At 42.6% G+C, this 19,276-nt stretch overlaps 1 protein-coding gene across 1 annotated transcript; it reads left to right on the forward strand.

Moving 5' to 3' along the window:
- The first annotated feature begins 271 nt into the window (after positions 1 to 271).
- LOC121836466 (MFS-type transporter SLC18B1-like) lies at positions 272 to 12,411 on the forward strand. The gene is made up of 4 exons (XM_042291367.1): positions 272 to 345; positions 1,436 to 1,583; positions 12,103 to 12,171; positions 12,256 to 12,411. Exons 1-4 carry the CDS (start codon positions 272 to 274, stop codon positions 12,409 to 12,411), a joined length of 447 nt encoding a protein of 148 aa, XP_042147301.1.
- Positions 12,412 to 19,276: the final 6,865 nt, after the last annotated feature.

Here is a 19,276-nt window from a genome sequence, read left to right on the forward strand (position 1 = left end):
TACTTGAAATGTAATCGACTAAGTTACACAAAAATAGTTATTGCTGTGGTGTATAACATTCAAGTGAATTCATTTGAATATATTTGGATATATATTTTATGCGATATTTCATTTGCACTGAACCCCAGTGCGGTATTCGTTTTGTTGGCACGTGCGCATGGTATTCACAAAAATAAATGAGTGCTGAGAGGAATCCTACTAATTGTTCCTTTACTGTTTATACGTCTTCGCCGAATAACAATCACATTTCATGCTACCTTTTTGTTGACAGATGAAACGAACTTCCCCCACCACATGTTACTTTATTGGTCAGATCGGATTTTTCCTATTTAATATTATTCTCGGGTAAGCTCAAATAACCTTCATTATTTTCTGTTCAATTCTAGGTCCACCTAGCCTTTTTAGCATATTAAGCAGCAATTACTTAGTGAATAGTCGTAGAGACAAAACTGAAGTCATAACGAGTAAAAGCTTGGTTTCTCGTTCACAAGGTGGAAGATTTTTGCAGCTGCGCTATAGGTGTTTAAATGGATGAACACCTCCGTGACATTCACTCTCAAAAATGCACTTCAGTCTAAGTTTTTGCAAAAGCATTCGGACAACGTATAAGTGCTATCTACTGAGCAAGCTCGGGGAACAAAGATATCGAAAATATGACTGGACCCAAATCAGAAGTCCGCGATGCGACGCTGGCCTGGATGTCGGCAAGGGAGACGTCGTGCCCAGAGTCATATAGCAGATTTTAACAAACATTTCAGCAAAAGCAAACAAATACTTTCGTCAACCGAACATATCTCAGCCCGGCTCCGGGAATAGTGGCGACGCATTGATGTATGTTTAAGCCTAGTTCACAAATTTCCATTTGACTGTGTTCGCGTACGTTGCGTTCTCTTGTAGCCGTTTAAAACGACACATTGACGCCATTAATTAGGTAGCGCTGGAATCATTTTGTTCAGCGAATAGAATAATATGCTTTCTTGCGCATCATTCTTTTGCAGTAGATTTCAAGTCATTCTGAAGGCATTATAAGCGATAGTTTAATATTGATAATTCGTAGATTTTACCTCGCAAATACTGCTGGTGCCAGTATGCCAGTGTGTTTGCTCGTTGATAAAGGTTACACGAAAACGCAAAGCACGCCAGTCAAGTGAAACGCAAATGTGTGAACGAGCCGTGGGCCCGACTCGACCTAAAGGCTGGAAGAAGTGCAATCCCTTTTCTCTTGATCTTGCGATATTAAACCAGAACACAGGGGGAAAACGTAGCAAAGCCAATGGGCGCACCCTTTGGTTGATCTGCAACCGCCTTTGCAATCTGAATTTGAAACATGTAAACCTGCATGTCCAATTCTTTCAATTTTTAGTTATCATTTAGACAGCCATTAGGTATTGCGACTACTTTTCGTACTCATATAATATACATCACCGTTTTTCAGCTGCCTGTATTGGATTCCAGACGGCAACACCTTCCTTGGGGTTTCTATTGCCTCTGTCTTAGTTGGAGGCTTCACCAACATGCTCTATCTTGTTAGTGCCTACAGCATTATTACTAATCAGTATCCCAAGAGCGAAGGCGTTGTGATCGTAAGTAATGCCATGTCAGACTAAATATATTTTAAGCTACTCAAGGACGTTTTTCTTCTCCTCGCCTTTAAATAGTCAATATAAAACCCGTTTGTTGCATTATCTTTAAACGTAACGCAAACATTTAGACCTAAAAGACATACATACGATTAAGATGCAATTAATGCAAAGGTGCAAACGAGTTGGACAAGAATGGCAATAATAATCTCGGAGAAGGGGAACAAAGGGGACAAAGAACAAACACAAATCTCCAAACACAGCTATAGGTGACTAGTGCGCGAAATGGAGAGGTCCCGGGTTCGATTCCCGGAACAGGTGGATTTCTTCGGTCGCGCACCAGTCACCTATTTATTTATTTACAATACCCTCAGGGTCATAAGGCGTTAGAGAGGGGAATAGGTGTTAAGTACAATAGTTGATACTGCTTCTCGGAATCTGATGGGATCCTGAATGGTGACGATGTCTTCGGGAAGGTCATTCTAGTCCACAATTGCATCAGGAAGAGGGGCGTGCTGATGTGCTGTGGAAAAACACTTTGGCCTGGCTATCTTATTGCAATGATCGAGTCTGGAGGAAAGATAAGCCGGTGGGGAAAGAATAGACTGATTTAAAAGTGGTAAATAAAAAACTTTATGCAGAAGGCAGAGACGGGATATTTTTCGACGGGTGAAAAGCAATGGGGGAGAGAGATGTGATTTAATGAGGGAAACACTGGAAAAACTGGAGTAATCAGACTGAACAAAACGCGTAGCACGGGTTTGAACAGATTCAATGTAGTCTCTTAATGTAGCTTGATGAGGGTGCCAGATTGAAGATGCGTATTCTAATTTAGACCGGGCTAGGGCAAGATAGAGGAGCCGTTTTAATTGAGAAGGGGCGGATCTGAAATTGCGACGAAGGAAACCCAATCTTTTTGTTAGCGGAACTCAACACTGAATTTATATGGTTTTCCCAGGAGAGGTTTGAAGTTAGAAGAGCGCCGAGGTATTTATACATATCCGTGGGTTGAAGAGGGATGCCATTGAGAAAATTAACAGAAGAGGTTTGAAAAGAGGAACGAGAAAAGCGCATGCATTTACATTTGCTGACGTTGAGCGTCATCTGCCAGTTAGTACACCAGCTCTGAACTAGGTCGAGGTCATTTTGTAGTGTTAAAACGTAACGAGGGGATGTTATTTTTTTGGTAAAGGACACAGTCGTCGGCAAATAGGCACATGGGTGAATATACCTGAAGAGGAAGATCGTTGATGTAGCTGAGGAAAAGTAACGGACCAAGCACCGCTCCCTGAGGCACGCCAGATGTTACGGGGGCTAAAGTAGATGAACAATTATTAACATGAAAAAACTGATGACGCTGAGAGAGAAAAGGTTCAATCCAGGAGAGAAAATTATTAACGCCGAGGTTTAATAGCGATAGTTTTAGAAGCAGTCTGTTATGCGGAACTTTGTCAAAAGCATTAGCGAAGTCGAGAAATACAGCGTCAGTGGGGTAGCCAGAATCAAGGTTTGCGAACAGGTCGTTTGTTAAGTAGAGAATTTGTGTTTCGCAGGAGTAGTTTCGACGGAAGCCGTGCTGTGCTTTATTAAAAGAAGGAGATAGGATCAATTGGTGAATAGAGAGCTGCTTGTGAATTACGTGCTCGAGTATTTTAGAAGGTACAGAAGTTAGAGATATTGGCCTATCGTTTAAAGGAGATTTATCGCCGCTTTTGTGGACCGGGATGACCTTGCCGATTCTCTAATCCTCAGGAACCGCCGGCGTATCTAATGATTGTTGAAAAGTTTTTGTTAGAAATAGGCTTGAGGAATATTTAGTGCCTTGTAAGACCTTTGAATCTATGCCGTCGACACCACAGGAAGAGGACATTTTCAGTGACTTAATAATACTAACAATACCCTCGTAATCAATACAAATTGGATCCATAGTTAAAACATTGCTAGTAATAGGTAAGGACAGTGTTAAGGGACAGTGGGCGGTGAAATGGGAAGAAAATATATGATTAAGAACTGCGGCACACTGATTAATCTTGATAATAATCTCAGAATCATCAATAAGCGCTAGTGGGGAGTAAGGTGCATGGTTTACAACATTACAAAATTGGCGCGGGTTGTTTAGTAGCATAGATGGAAGGGTCTCCTGGTAGAATTTACGCTTCTGCTGCTCTAACATAATTTTATATTCAGTGGCGCATACATGATATTTAGACCAGGATAAAGCAGTGTCTTGTTTTTTGGCTACTCGAAATGGTCGTTTTTTCTTATTGTTAAAGGGGCCCTCCGGAGCGTTCTGCGATGGTCTATTTATGGCGGTAACTCAATCTGCAGGCCCTAAGGATCCTAAAAATCATAAAATTACGGTCATGCGCGGCGGATTTCCCTACTAAAATTGCTATCAAAGTCCCCGGCACGCCCCCCTTTCTGAGATGACCCCCGAAAACGGGAGGGGCATCTCTTTACGCGTCAGCCAATAGCAAGCGGAGGATCCCGGCGTCACTGCGCGTCACCAACGCCGCCGACCCGCGGAGGAATCTCTCGAACACGCGCGGACCGTCGTCAAGGAACCCGGACTTTGTGCTCGGCAGTCGTCATTCGTCGCACCGCAATGTCGCGCTGCCACTGCAATACGCAGTCGCATCCCACAGATGACAAGGAAAAGTTTGACTCGTCGACGTGGAAGGATCGCAAAGCTGGCTTCGGAGTCGGGATCCACGGGAAGAAGGAACATGTGTCCCGCAAACGCACGCCTGCAGACGCCCCGGGAAGCAGACGAGCCGACACGCCGACGCATCACACGCTAGCAACAAGCTTGCGGGGAGAAAACATAGTTCGCTGGTTTTGGAGCAATAATTGCGGACTATGTTTCCCGCACCACAATCAGTTCACGTTTTTCTCAAGCTCTAATGTACAACAAGCTTAAAAAGTGCTGTAATAATAACGTTCGCATTCACCGCGAGACGCAGCATTTCCATTGGTCAATTTTTAGCGATGGGCAGGGAATGGGGCATTGTCTTCCAGGAGAAAATAGTCCCGATATATTTCTACTGCCATCTGCTTAATAAACGGTTTTGTAATCTAAAACTTTGTATACATATTAACTTCCCTACTGAAAAAAACCATTTGGCGCCCATATGAAAATAAACGGGTCCATACCGGTAACCGTTTAACCATACTGGTCACCAGTTTGTCAAAGGGGTCGCCCGTATGGCTCAAAAGGGTCCCCCGTATGAGCCATAACGGTCACCTATTTGGCAAACGGGTCGCTCGTCTGGGCAAATGGGCGACTCGTTCGGGCAAAGTTGTCGCACGTTTGCTCAAACCGGCGACCATGTTGCAAACTGCACCGGTTTAATCAAACGGCTCTCCGGAGCCCGTTTGATATTGAACGTACAGATCGGCGGCGTGGGCACGCCTAGCGTTTCAGCCGTGGCAGCCAATGTTTTCCGGAAGACTGGGAGCGCCGGTTCATCGATTTCAGATCGTCCGCGTAATGCAAGTAATTATATTTATATTTCAATTGCGCTGATTTTCGATTATACTGCAACTAAAACTAACACCTTTTTTTTTTTTGTTGTATTACGTAAACGCGCGACGTTGGTGAGCCGATATTTTTGACAGACCTTTAATACTTTGTCCATCTTTGTTGCCTCAATTTACTTTTCAGCTCGAATCTCTCTCGCAGAAGACGCGACCGCGTGAAAGAATGTACGTCTAGACTCCGTTTCACTTTAATTCAAGACGCAGCGAAGGTGGCATGCGTACACGCGACTGCAAGAACATCGAGCATTGCGAGAGCACGCCCGCCGTTGCAGCACTCAAACTACGAGCTTGCGCTGAGTTCTTTCTTCGCTCGGGCGCAAGCCGAGCTTCTGGCAGCCCCGCCGCCATTTCCAAAGTTCGAGCGCGCGCGCGCGCGCGCGTTTGTTCTTCGGGACTACAAAAACGCATCTCCCTGGAATGCCTGGGGAGAGGGAGAGGGGCTGTCCCGGTGGTCCCAGCTCCTTGACCTCGCCCCCTCCCTCCTCTCTTGTCACCCCTGTCACGTGACCCACAGCAGCGCGCGAGCTACACGCTGATAAGCATCGAGATCCGGAAGGGCGCGCCTTGCAGCCGCTTTTTTCTTTGTCTGCTTGTTGTCAGTTGCTGCTCGAAGTTCGCTCGTCCTACCTGCTTCAATCTGTCGCCTAACCCTGCGGTCTTATTGGGATGTCTCTCGACAACGTATTGGATGTGCACCAAAGCTATCAGAGTTCGAAAAGACCCACGTGTATGTCGGCAACGAGCGATTCTTCAAAGAAGTCGCAAATTCTCGCGGTTTGGTTGGGTTCGGCAAATGACAGCTTGTGCGCCGCATCGTGTTGAAACTTCCAAGGAGCCGTTCCCTCTCGTTTGTGTTTGTGTGGTTGTCCTGCTTTGACCGTGTCGACAAATATCACGGATTACCTCTTTCAAGTCTGCTATTGTTATGGTAAGTGCACTGCAACCTACGTGTTGGCAACGATTGACCGTTCTTCTACGCGTACTCTTCTAAATTATCTAAAGAATTATGCAGCGCCTATTCGCGCGGCAGCCAGGAGAATAATTTCCCCGAAAGTCTACCTGTATAGTGTTCACAGATCGCTTGCACGTTTGTACTTGTCTACAGAAGAGGTAATAAACTTCGAGGAGAATTGAAAACAATCTTTTGTGTCGGTTTTCCTGTCCACTTACAAGCACCTACGCGAGTGCATTTGTTCTACGTGTTTTCTCCATGTTATAAATACGTTTATGAGTTTCGGGACGTCTTAAATATGTTTAGATAACCAACCTCCCAGACGATACCCATTTAGGGCTAGCGCATAATTTGCCATTTCGAAGTGCACGTTGAAACGTGTGGTCACGTGCCATGTCGAACGGGTACTCGTACCATACGGCACCCGTATCAAACGGGCACCTGTATCAAACGGGTACCGTTTCGAACGGGTACCGTTTCCAAACGGGTACCCGTATCCCATAATCACGTTTGATCCAAACGGATCGACAGGTTTGATTCAAACGGCCGACCAGTTTGCCACCCGTTTGAATTTCAAATGGTTTTTTTCAGTAGGGTTGCACCTACTACGCAATATAACAACATAAACAGACGATCGCAGAAAGCTCCGGAGGGCACCTTTAAGGGTTTTTAGTGAGCGCGAATACCAAGGATTACAAGACCGGGAACCGATGTTAATATTTGGAACATGAGCTTCGATGAGTTGCAGTTATTTGTTTTTAAAAAGGCACCAATTTTCATTTATATTCCTATCGTCAAAACCCACCAGGAAGACTGAGAAATAGCTTGAGAGGTCCCGGTTAAGCTGCTCGTAGTTCCCTTTATTATATAGCCTTATTTGCTTGGTCAACCTGAATGGTTCTGGTGCTTGAAATGCTAGGTTAAAGAGCACGGCTTTCTGGTCACTGATGCCTTCAAAACCGGTAAGAGAGGTAATAGACTTTGAATGGTTACTCAAAAGCAAGTCTAACATATTTGATCATATGGTGGTTACACGGGTAGGGAAAGAAATCACCTGGGGAAGGTTAAAATCCAGGCAGAGACTGATAAAATTGCGACACTCACCAAAACTTCCACTACCAACAAGATCTGATAAATTTCTATTTATCTCACGGAAGTTAAAATCACCTACTAAGAAAACAGAATGACCAGGATATTGTGTTAACAAAATTGACAACTCATCATGCAAAGCAGTTACAAAACTAGATGACGCATCTGGTGGTAGATAACACACGCCAACCAGGATTGACTTAAAACCACATTTCACTGAGACCCAGATGGCCTCAATTGACATGGAAACGAAAAGAAATGTGCTTATGATACTTTTATCAATGGATATTAAAACGCCACCACCACGACAATCCTTCCGATCGCGTCGATAAAATGTAGTTTGAATGATTCGGCAGTATTTAAATTGTCGTTTATATCAAGATGAAGCCAGGTCTCAGTGATCAGTACTATCTTAGCATCACAGGTTGAAATGGGAGAACACAATTCGTCACGCTTTTGTATTAAACTCCGCGCATTTAAGTATAAAACACGTATAAGTAAGTTAGAGTTGGAGGAAGCAACGCGTTTGTTCCCACTCCCAGCGTCTGCCTATGCGGAAGCACTAACCACAGAATTTGAAACGGAGTCGTAAAGGAAGACATACGAACCCATATGTAGTTTATCAAAACGCAGCTTATGCAGAGCTTCCTGTGACTTGGCGAATGCAAGAAGTCTCTGACGCGCAACGCGAACTTTCTTCGAGAAATCTTCAGACATAGAAAAAGGGAGGCCGCGCAGCTTCGGTCCACACAAAAGTAACTGTTTTTTTCTTTTTTTTTGTTTTGTATGAAGAAACGTTTACAATAATAGGCCTGTTCTTTATTGGGTTCCCAATCTGTGTGCACGTTCGATCTGAGAGCTATCAAAAGTGACACCAAGTTTCTAATTTGCAAATTCTAAAACTTTTTGTTCGGACAAAGACCATGACTCGCCGGCAGCATCGGGTATGCCATAATATAGAAGATTACACCGTCGCGAGTGGTTTTCAAAATCATCAAGTCGAGATAGCATAACTTCAGTTGCAGTGGACTGCACAGCGACGGAATGTTGCAGATTACAGATATCTGCTTTGACCTGCGTGATAGACAAGATTTCTTTTTCGAATGAAACGAGTTTGCATTTAGCGCCGCCACCGAAGTCTCAAGTTGAGCCTGTTTGCCAAGTATCGCCTCAACATCGGCTTTTAGGGCAGCTTGTCCCGCCGCAAGGCCGGTTATATTAGCATCGAGTTTCTGCACTAGCTCGTACATACTACCAAGCTGTTTCACCTGCGCTTCCAATTCAGCCTTGGGGCGCGGGACCAAATTTGAGGACATGTTTCAATGTCATTGGACAAGAAACATGTGTTTGGCTGTGTTTGGAGATTTGTGTTTGTTCTCTGTCCTCTTTGTTCCCCTTCTCCGGAGATTATTATTGCCTTTCTTGTCCAGCTCGCTTGCAGCTTTGAATTAATTGCCATCTTAAACATAACCTTAAAAAAATGCAGGCTGTTTGCTCTTGTTGGTGTTAGACTGGTGGCAGCTGATAAAACCCATGAGCTCGACTGACGTCTAACTCCTTGTTAGCTCAGTTGGTAGAGCGCTCCATTGGAAAGGGAGAGGTCCCGGGTTCGATATTCGGACGAGGCGGATTTTTTCGGTCGCGCGCCATTCACCTATAGGTGTGTTCGGAGATTTGTGTTTTTCTTTGTCCCCTTTCTTCCGCTTCTCCTGTGATTATTATTGACATACAAATGTTTTGAAATCTAGCGTACGTCTGGACTTTATACTTCGCTTACACAAAAAATGGACTATATATATATTTCAGTGTAATAAGAAGCCATATAAGATACTATGCAAAATATGATTCATGAAAACTGTCTTTGGCAACAACCTCAAAGATACAAGACATCCTGCCCACTCCTACTTTGAGCGCCAGTTAAAAATATTCGCGCTTTGCTTCATTCCTTGAAAATGTACGACCACCCACATTTTTTGCACGAACATATATATATATTTTTTTTTGCAGTTAACCTTTTGGGTTCATGTCTCATACACTTCTAATTAAGCGGTGCTCGGATTGCAAAAAGTTATATTTTCATTTATATATTTATTCATATATTTATATATATTTTTATTTGTATGGTACCAAGCACGTTTTCGACAATAAAGGGAACTGGGGTTTATACGGGCAAAAGACGGAATATAATGTAATTGTGAAAAGAAATAATGGAAATAATCAGATTGAAGTACTTTCAAGATAAGAAACCCGAGCGCTATAAAACATAACAGTGTTTTTTTTTAATATTGACATTAACATGAAGTTATAACAATACTTTGTTGAGATTGAAAGAACAAAACAATTGGGATATAATTGCGAAAACAGTTAACACAAACAACGTATTTCAAGTGATTCTGGTTACGCATCCTTCTACTCTTACTTGATTCCGTACCATAAATATGATTATCACATTCTCAGAACAAAACCCACAATACCCAAGACTCCTAACACAGCCGTAGTCTATTTGCTTCATCAGTTAAATGACACTTTCCAAGGCAAAATAAAGGCATCATTACATATGAGTTTAACCACAGTCGAAAGCAGGCGATTCCGTCGGCAAACTGTTTGCGGATGTGAACTCGCGAAAGTTTTGTGTATAATCCGCACATTCCGATAAATAACGCAGGATACCATATTGTGAACGATATACGTGCACTCTGGAATAGATTTAAACGAAGCTTTGCTCTGCGCTACTCGAGTGTATCTTGTTTTAACGCCTATTTCGAACGCGTAGGACTAATATGTTTTTTTCGCTTTTTTTGGACGTTTTTTTAACAACATTTTGCTACATTCAAAGAATAAAGTGTATATTCTTACACCCCTTGTTACATATACTACGCCTCAAAAATTTCAGTTCGACGTACAGTGCACTAACGTTAAACCGACGGTACCATCTTTCACGAACGGCTTGCTAGCTGAGTGGAACAACTTATTAAATTGGCTAATGTATGTGTGGCTGACTGGAAAACAATAATCGGGGTTTTTCTTGGCCCTACTGCAAAGCCCCAATGTTTTTCTTTGGTTTTTTTTTTTTTTAGTCTTTGATACGCACTTTAGCTGTTCAGTAAGTTCTATTGCATCGTTATCAAGCCCCTCGTAAAAGTTGGGCCCGTGAGTTCGACGTTAGTGCGCCGTGCGTCGAACTGAAGTTTTGGTGTGTCTGATATGTGACAAAGGAATGTAAGGCTCCAGCCTTCTTTTTACAGTGTAGTTGTACTTTTCTAAGCTTAGAATTGTCAATATTAGAAACAGCTTTTGATATGATGCACGCATATCCTAATATAGAGTGCACATTTGATTGCTGCAATATCCACGTAACCTTTGGAAAGTTACCAGTGTACCGGAGTGGGAATCTCAAATATTTGCAAGCCTTTGCAGCGGTGTAACCTGCATTTCGATTTCAACACAACGAGGATATGTAAGAAAAACCCACAAGTTATTATATTGAAAATTGTGGACATCTGAAGTTATCTAAGGTACGAAATGCAGTACTTAAAAAGCGATCATTTATATTATATTATGAGAATATAAAAAGTCCACAATGAGAGTAAAGAACCTATTGTTTAAATCGCCTTGATTCGACATTAAAGCCAGCAAGACTGAGGGTGCGATATTACTTGATGAGATGATGGGATGGAAATGCCTCGTATTGGTTGCACCGAAAGAGTGCATCGAAGGAGGAGGGGAAGCGAGAATGATGGAGGTAAAGGGAGGAGGGGGAGGGAGGAGAGAAGAACGGGAAGGGGAGGAAGGAAGAAGGGGGAGAGAGGGTGAGGGGTGGAAGAGCAGGAAGGGAGGGGAGACATGGGTAAGCGGTGTCACGTGACTTGAGATGTATAAGTTACATGACATCACTTTTCCCGCTAGAGTAAGCGGAGAAACTGAATTGATGTATAGGTCATATGACGTGTCAATTTATCCGCAAAATTTTTGCGGGGAAACTAAATTAGTCTATAGATCACGTGACGGCGCATTTTCCTCTAAATTTAGGGGTGAAACGAAATTGGTCAATAGGTAACCTGATGTTACTTTAGCTAGGAAATCGAATTGATGTATAGGTCACGTGACGTCAAGCCGCTCCCCCCCCCCCCCCCCCCCCCGACCCTCCTAAATTTAGCAAATAGCACTGAAGGACGGAAGGACCAAATTCCAGGACTTAGGGTTTCGTAACATTTCATGCCTGAGACTGCTTTGGGGATACTATTGTCAGTCACATAAGACAAATTATACTTGGTGTTTGTTTTCTGGAGAACGTGATTGTTATAGTCTTATCTACACAGTGTCACAAAAAATTACAGTTTTTTTTTTTTTTTTATTACAAAACTAAACTATGCACAGCCTAACGCTCGTTCTCCGTCCAAAAGTAGTGCTAGAGGTTCGAACTAGGGGCCAAAGCATCAGCACCGACCGTTATCCTATTCAAAAGTTATGTGATTTTCTGAAATTTTCAATAAAAACAAAGGCCGATAGCACCCTTGAAAACATAAAGCTATATTGCGCCAGTTACCGAAAACGCGGGAAAATCCTGAAACTGGCTTCTAGCTCGGACTTCCATAGCTACATTTGGGCGGAGAATGGGCGTTCCGCGATGCATAGTTTAATTGTACTGTGAAACAAACATTCTAATTTTTTTTTGTGTGTGGACACGTTGTAGATTTATATTCGTCTCCATTATATGATTTTTTAGGAATATCAAACAGAAAAGGGCAGATCTGGGTACCGGTCCCCTAATTATATTTATGTCAATATTAAAGGAAAATTGTTAAGTCGAACCTTATATATTGTTGTACAACTTATCATTACACAGAAATATCATCGATTCAGATCATGAGCGTGTCAGTCTTTTACCGACGATAGAAGCAGAGGGATGGTCTAATACAGGAGTTTAAATATCTATTTCAGGCATTCCTGGATTTCATCTGGGCGATTGGGAACACGGTGGGTTCCGCAGTTGGCGGAACATTGATTGATGTGAGAAAATTAAATACAAAAATGTTTTGTGCGGAAGTGTAATTCTCTGTCTCTGAGCTCTTGACGTTTTTCTTTCTGTCCTAGCTATGGGCTTATCCACTTCCCTTTTTTGTCTTGGGGACACTCATCATATTTTCAATTCCGTGGATCGTAAAATATCGAGCAACATTCAACCAAGATCCAGGTATTGTTTTCTGCAGAAAAATAAGCAACAAAAACAATATGAACAACGAACGCTGAAAGAGCCGCATTTCTGATTATTTTTCTGTTCTCAGGCACATCGTGTTCTGAAGGTGACCTCAGAGAAGACGGAAAATCTTATTGGAGCCTTCTCTTAGATCCATTGTTTCTTAATAATATGGTTACTGTAATGACTGCATGGATAATTTTGGGTTACAATGAACCAACTCTGGAGCCAAGTCTTAAAGAGGTTGGTCAATAAAGTTCCGTAATATTTTGCATTTGTAGAAACTGTATTTTTTTTTAGCCTCACCAACCGACTAAGATGGAGAGGAATTTACATTCTAAAAACGATGATCTACGTTTTTATGAAAGTATACAATGAAAGAATCATGGAGTTCTAACTGACTGAAAAATAAAAATCACGCGAAACAGTTTTGTGCAGCGAGTTATAAATTATAACTTGCTGCTCATCACTTATTCGCCGCAACTTCATTTTGCATTCAGTTAGAAATTTAAAGAAGCAAAATTTTAACAATATAACTTATAATGTTTAGATTTATGCTAATATTTATTACTAAAAAAGCTGCAGCTACGTGAAGGCAATTACAATCAATGATAAGTGAGTTTCGAGTAGTAGGCCTCTCTACAGTTGGGAGTTCGTGGAGGCCGCGCCCTCGCGTTGAATGGCTAGCGGCCGATATTTTTACAGCCGGTCTATGTATGGTTGTCACGTGACGCCATGAGTATGACGTGATCACGTTATAATAAAAACGTGGCAAGATGACATCAGTCACGTCAGAATGTGACACCGTAGCACCACGTGAATACATCCGGGAGCGTCAGGTCCCATGGCGCCAAGGAGTCACGCTCTTGCGTCAGTGACGTCTTGTAAAGCAGTGACATGACACAGTGGAAACACAGTGCCATGGGACACTGTGACATTGATCAACGTCATGGGACACTCTGTCATGACACACCACAACGCGACTCCACAGTGGCACCTGACATCCTAGATTCATGGTGTCTTGGGCCATTGCAATCTCCCGTGACACTGGGGCGTCACGTGTGATTGGGACTTGAGTGACACTGTGACACGTGGCCTGACGTCACATGTTATCGCGACTTGACACCGTGATGTTAGGTGGCATAATGACCACGCGGCCATAGTGCTTCCTAACATGTGACCGTCGTGGGCATTGCATGTACGATGAGCTCAGAAAAGCTCAAAAACAAATTCCGTGCCCATCTCGAAACACGCTGTACATTCATTGTCTCCCCGCTTAATCCTTGGAATTCAGATACAATTTTGTCCATTACATAAACCTTTATTTTTTCTTTTTTATAAAACCTTACCGGTTTTACCAAAATGCAAATACATATTTCCGAAACCCAAAAGGTAGAACCTCAAATGATTTGCCAAAATCCAGAAGCACTGAATTGTGCCGATGTTTGTGCCTATGTTGCTCGGCAGACTAAAGCGCGGTGGAGCGCATTAGCAAATAAAACATACTCTCAGACGTGCCTAAAGGAACGTGAATCTTTGGCTATGCTTTTTGTTGCAGTTTGGACTCGGGGTCAAAGAGATGGGGGAAGTTTTTGCGACACAGTTTGCAAGTTGCTCAGTAGGTGCCTTACTGGCGGGAGCGCTCTGCCATTTGGAGGTGAGGACACGCTCTTTCCCAGGCGGCATGGCGACACTGGGCCAGCGTCGGGGGAATATTGCTCACAATATTTGCCCAGTTTTATGTTTTACCCTATGACCTAGTATCGGGCGACTATCGTTTAACGATCGTTCTAAAAATGGGCTGGAATCGTCGATATCAGTCGAGTACTTGGCAGAGATGGGCAAGTGTCGGTGAACGATCGTTTTGAAAATGGGCCAGTACCGGCGCAATGTTAATAGATGCTGGGCAGATATGCGCGAATATCGGTTAACATGGCCGCGGCCGCTGCGGTGTCAGTGAACTTGAGGCCAAGCCAACGTTACTAGAACCACCCAGTTGGAAAATTGCCATAGAGCCTGCTCTGATGAAGTGGCACCGACCCGTACTCGAGAACCGAGCTAATCGCAACGCCGCCATTTCTCTCGCACCGGCGACTGAAGGAACTGCACGTGACTTCTATTTTGGCTTTAATCGGCCAGTTTAGCGTCAAAACGTATACGGTAAAGGGGGCGTCAACGGTGTCACCCCCGACTCCCGAGCGGACGCTTCGCGGATTACTGCCGAAGTTAGGATGCGCCTAGGTAGGCATGCGCTACCTGAAATCACCGCTGAGACATGGTTGTATAAAAACAATGTTAATTGTGTTACAAAACCTTGTAAACTGAAGATTTTAGAAAACATCACGCCCCCCCCCCCCCCTGCCCCCCCGTTTTGTACTAAATTTCAATGAACGCTGCAACAAAAAGAGTTTTTTTCCGTTTGTTTGTATGGAAAAACCCAGTTCCAGCCGCTGATTTCCCAGCGCGCCCTCGGCGCGGCCCATGGCAATAGTGGCGGCTGCCGCTGTTGCCACTTTAGAAACTATCAAGAAGTCCTAACACCAGCTGATACAGCCGGTTCAGAACCGACAAATTACCAGAAAACGGTGCTCGATACTGTATATCAGCGTGGCGTTAGCCGACCCAAGTGGTGTTCCGCCGACATCGGCAAATCACAGTAATACTGGCCCGATCTTTACGATCCAGCGCCAATATCGGCAGTATCAGAAATATATTCGCCCGTTTTCTCCAATCTGACGCCAATATTGGCGCCATACTGCGTGTTGTCCGGGTTGCACGTAAACTTTACTGTAACACTCATTATTGTTTACAAGCAACCTCATTTAAAACTAGCGCCGCTTTAATAATTGCGTGCGTCTTTTGCTAAGCTTTCTTCCTTTTTTTCGTTCCTGGCTTCTTGCTTTATGAACAGCCAACTTACTACCTGAATTTTTCAAACTATAGAGTATGATTTTAATATGAGAAATAAAAAGGTTTTGATACGGATGTGACTATATATTATATTTTAACTATTTATCTAATTTCAGGCAGACGCATTTGGTGCTGTTGTTGGCCATTGTTTCGGCGCTTGTGCCTACCTCGTACTGGAGCCCGCGTCTTTCATTTTGTTCGAGCGGTATTGTATATTTCTTTTTTATTTGCCGCTCTACGCAGATTTAAGTGGGCCCCAAATATTGACAAAATACCTATATTTAATCCGGGGACCTTTACGTTTGCTGCAGATCTCTTTGGATGATCTACCTGTCTCAAGTCTTAACAGGATTATCGATGGCTTTAATGTTCGTTTGTGGATATTATAATGCTCTTAAGATCGTGGGGTAAGTCAAAAGCACATCTGGTACGACTTGATTATGTTTATAAGCTAAATAAAATGACTAAATATTTTTATTTGTTAATTTTTTTTTCTTTTGTAATAAATTGACTAACATCCGTGCTCATTTTATGAGATCAGAAATCACAGATGCATTCCATAACGTTATTGATATCCTGCTACAAGCAATTACCTGCCAGTGCAGTATAAAAATTATTTTTATTACACTTTTTTTTCAAATCACTGCTCCGCAGAACACACAGGCGACCGGTGACGAAGAACAATAGAAGGTTTTCACCGAGTGACGAAGCTCTAAGTATGATTACACCTGTGAAATGCGCTGTTAACATCGCATTTTGTTTTGGTTTAATTACAAACTCAGCTAAATCATTTACCGGTATCCTTTTATTGTAAGGTGTGTTTGGCGGACTTCTTGATTCTGAAAAACTTTAAAGTCGGGCCTGTTAAAAGCATAAAACTTCTTTTCGAAAATATAGGATTTTTTTTTCTGAAGACATTTGAACTGCTTCTTTAGTGGCTTCCACAGTCAGCGTCTGCCCAATCGTTTGGATACCTTTGAACACTGTGGCATCTTGTTTTTAGGGGGAAGTTATTCTGAGGTGAATATAGTGAATTCTACAGGGTGTTTTCGAGCGCAATATGTTACTGAGGGCGCTGACATAACAGATACCAAACATATACATAACAGACACAAAACCCCGCACTAAAAAATATTTAATATTTTTGTTCTGAGTGCGTGAAACAGCGGTGTGGACCCAGAAGTTTTGTGAGGGAAAAATAAGCTGGCGTTTAGAAAGTCATTCCATGGTGAATATTAAGAACAAACTTTGTATCCATCAGGTTCCGAGGCTATCCGAACACCATCCACACAAAAGCCTTTTTGTCCAGCACAGTATTTACAGCGCAGGTACTCGGGTAAGCAGCGAGAATGCATTCAAGAATCGCTTTTCCTCAATCTCATGATTTTCATTCAACCGCACGCAGAATCTTGATAATGCGTTTTCGATGAGAAACTTACTGATTCTTTGAAACCCCGTCACGAGTGATTCTGGATGGCTTCATTTGACCGTTGATTTTAGTAGTGTATTGTTTGACACTTGATGGTACGTCGGTACTCCTCTTTTTTTCAGTCGTATTTAAGCTTATGCATTTTATCACTTGATTTTTTTTGTTTTGGTATTTTGCTTTAGTTTTGCAAAGCAAAAGAAATTTGGTTTTAAAATAAAAAAGTGTGCGCGAAAAATTTTATTTTTTTCTTAAAAAAAAAAAAAAAAAAGATTGGCTATTTTACCCAGACTTACTCTGGCCAATTAGAGATGATATCACCCATAGAGTATTTCATTGAACTATTTACGTTAACTGAATATTAAATATGAACTTTTTAAATATTAGTAATAGATGCGTACACGATATTATGTACGAAAGAAGGGCCCCTATGTAAAATACGTTCATAATGTTAGGGGTATCCACAGAACAATATCAATGATCAGTTCACTTTCTAAGATGGCAGACTGAAAAAGCACATTAAGTACCAATGCTTCCGAGTGTAAATTTATGTTGGGTCGATTGAACACCTCTAGCAGAGGTTTACGAAACATCTCTGGCATTCTAATCCATAATAATTTGAGGTGTGCATGAAAAAGTAGTTATCCGTGTGCGGGCTCTTAGTTTGATAAAATTTTCACATGATTATTGCGGTGATGTTTCATTCCAGAGGAATAATAATGCCACCAATCGCTGGTCGCTTGGTCGGGACACTAGGCTTCAGGAAAGCATCCATGATCATGCTTGGAATCTTAACTACATTGGTGAGGCTGCGTTCTTCATTCGCATTAATTATTACTCAGTCTTGATTTAGACATTTCAAAAGTTGCGTTAATAATGTGGCGTAAGCTTGCTTTTTGGATGTTCAAAACATATTTTTGTTTTCTTATTATCTGCAGGCACTCACTAGACTTGTAGGGTGGTTAGTTTCGGCGACGCCGATTCGCAAATCTGACAAGTATGAAGTGAAGCCGAGCGTATGATGAACTTCTCTCACTACCTCAATCAAGGCCTCCGTTATTCTGAAGCCCGCGCACGCTTCTTCGGCCGTCCCATTTGTGCGGACAGGGTTCAAGCGAAAAGAGAGGAGGAGGCGCGTCTCTCCGCGGGAAGGCGCTCTCAACCCAGGCTTCGAATTCGCCATTCCGGTGGTTTCAGCACGGCGCAAGGGAGAAGGGTCTAAGAAAGAGTCGTGTTACGTCGAGTTACTGGAGCATGGACTTTTAGATTTTCATGTTTTGTTGTAGAATGGCGAAAAGCTGCTCTGCGGAAGTAGATAGACAAATTGTGATGCTTATTTAATTTTAAATATTTATCTGCAGATAGGGCGCTTCAAGAGCGGCTTTTAATATATTTGACTGCAATCTGCAGCGCGTATAAAACTCTAGAAACTTTTAGCTCCGTACAAAACTATTATGATTTGCCTAAATAAAAATTATCATGCTGCATTTTTTATTAAAAATATTCGCACTTTGACGTATCTCCTTGAGCCTGAGCACCAGGTTGTGTATTATGAAGGTGCCGTCGTTGTGTTATCCTTCTTTTATTTACTATTATTATTTATAATCTTATTTATGCAGATCATATATCGGTGCTTCCTTGTACTAGAGGACTCCTTTAAAGGTATACCAATAATACATTTTTGCTTTTATTTATTTGTTTAGGTAGGGCTTTGTCTGGTGGCAGCCCAGAAACACGGTTCAGAATATTGTTTCTAGGATGCCGACAGAAAAGTCAAGGAGACAAGTTTTAAAACAAATGAGCATATCTTAAGATTGCACCTGGTCGCGGTCTGCGAAGCTTCCTTGGAATGCCGCCACGTCTTCGACCTATAAAAAGTAGCGCCGTTTCGCGGCAATATGGCTCTCTCGTGGAGTTACTTAGTCCTGAATATTACTTCGCGGAGAACACTAACAAGTCTGCTACGTTGCATATATTAACTTGCCCAGTGTTTCCGCAACGTGCATTCCACATCGTCAAGATCGCAGTTCTTTGTGCAGACGTTAAATAGGAGCTTGACCTGAGGATGCGAAGACCCCTGCCGAGACAATCCCCTCCACCTTTCATCGGGGATGCGCTGTGAACGCGCTCAAATATGGCACCCAGTGAATACCTTAAATACATAGCTTGCACCTGTCGCCATTGCTGGGTACTGACGGTTCTTTCTATTTACAGTTTTTTTTAGCTGCGGTGTGAAACTAACGCAGTGAACCAAACGCTCGTGGCATATACTATTCGCGACTCCAACTAACTATAGGCGGCGCCACTCATTTTCCAAGATGGCGGGTTCAGTGAGGGTCAGAGATGCGTGCCGCTGTTGAGCCTGTCTGGTGTGCTGGCTTCACTGAGCGGTATAAATTATTTCTGGTAATACGAGAAAGCTAATGTATTATGAGTGTAGGTCACCTCTTTAACCTTAAAACAAGAACGGTGTTTAGCGTAATAATTACGGAAGGATGCGCGTTTTAATTCCGGAGCGAAACCGAAACTTACCTCTATTTTGGATTTAATTTCTTGACAGAGGTCTTAATTTCGGATTCTTT

This window comes from Ixodes scapularis, unplaced genomic scaffold (assembly GCF_016920785.2).
Source record: "Ixodes scapularis isolate PalLabHiFi unplaced genomic scaffold, ASM1692078v2 PGA_scaffold2__306_contigs__length_199485367, whole genome shotgun sequence".
Taxonomy (NCBI): domain Eukaryota; kingdom Metazoa; phylum Arthropoda; class Arachnida; order Ixodida; family Ixodidae; genus Ixodes; species Ixodes scapularis.

Excerpts from the sequence above, each read along its gene's own strand:
- LOC121836466 (XM_042291367.1), top strand. The coding sequence starts at position 272 with ATGAAACGAACTTCCCCCACCACATGTTACTTTATTGGTCAGATCGGA. Across the intron at positions 1,584-12,102 it reads AGAGCGAAGGCGTTGTGATC|GCATTCCTGGATTTCATCTG; the intron begins GTAAGTAATGCC and ends TATCTATTTCAG. Across the intron at positions 12,172-12,255 it reads TTGGCGGAACATTGATTGAT|CTATGGGCTTATCCACTTCC; the intron begins GTGAGAAAATTA and ends TTTCTGTCCTAG.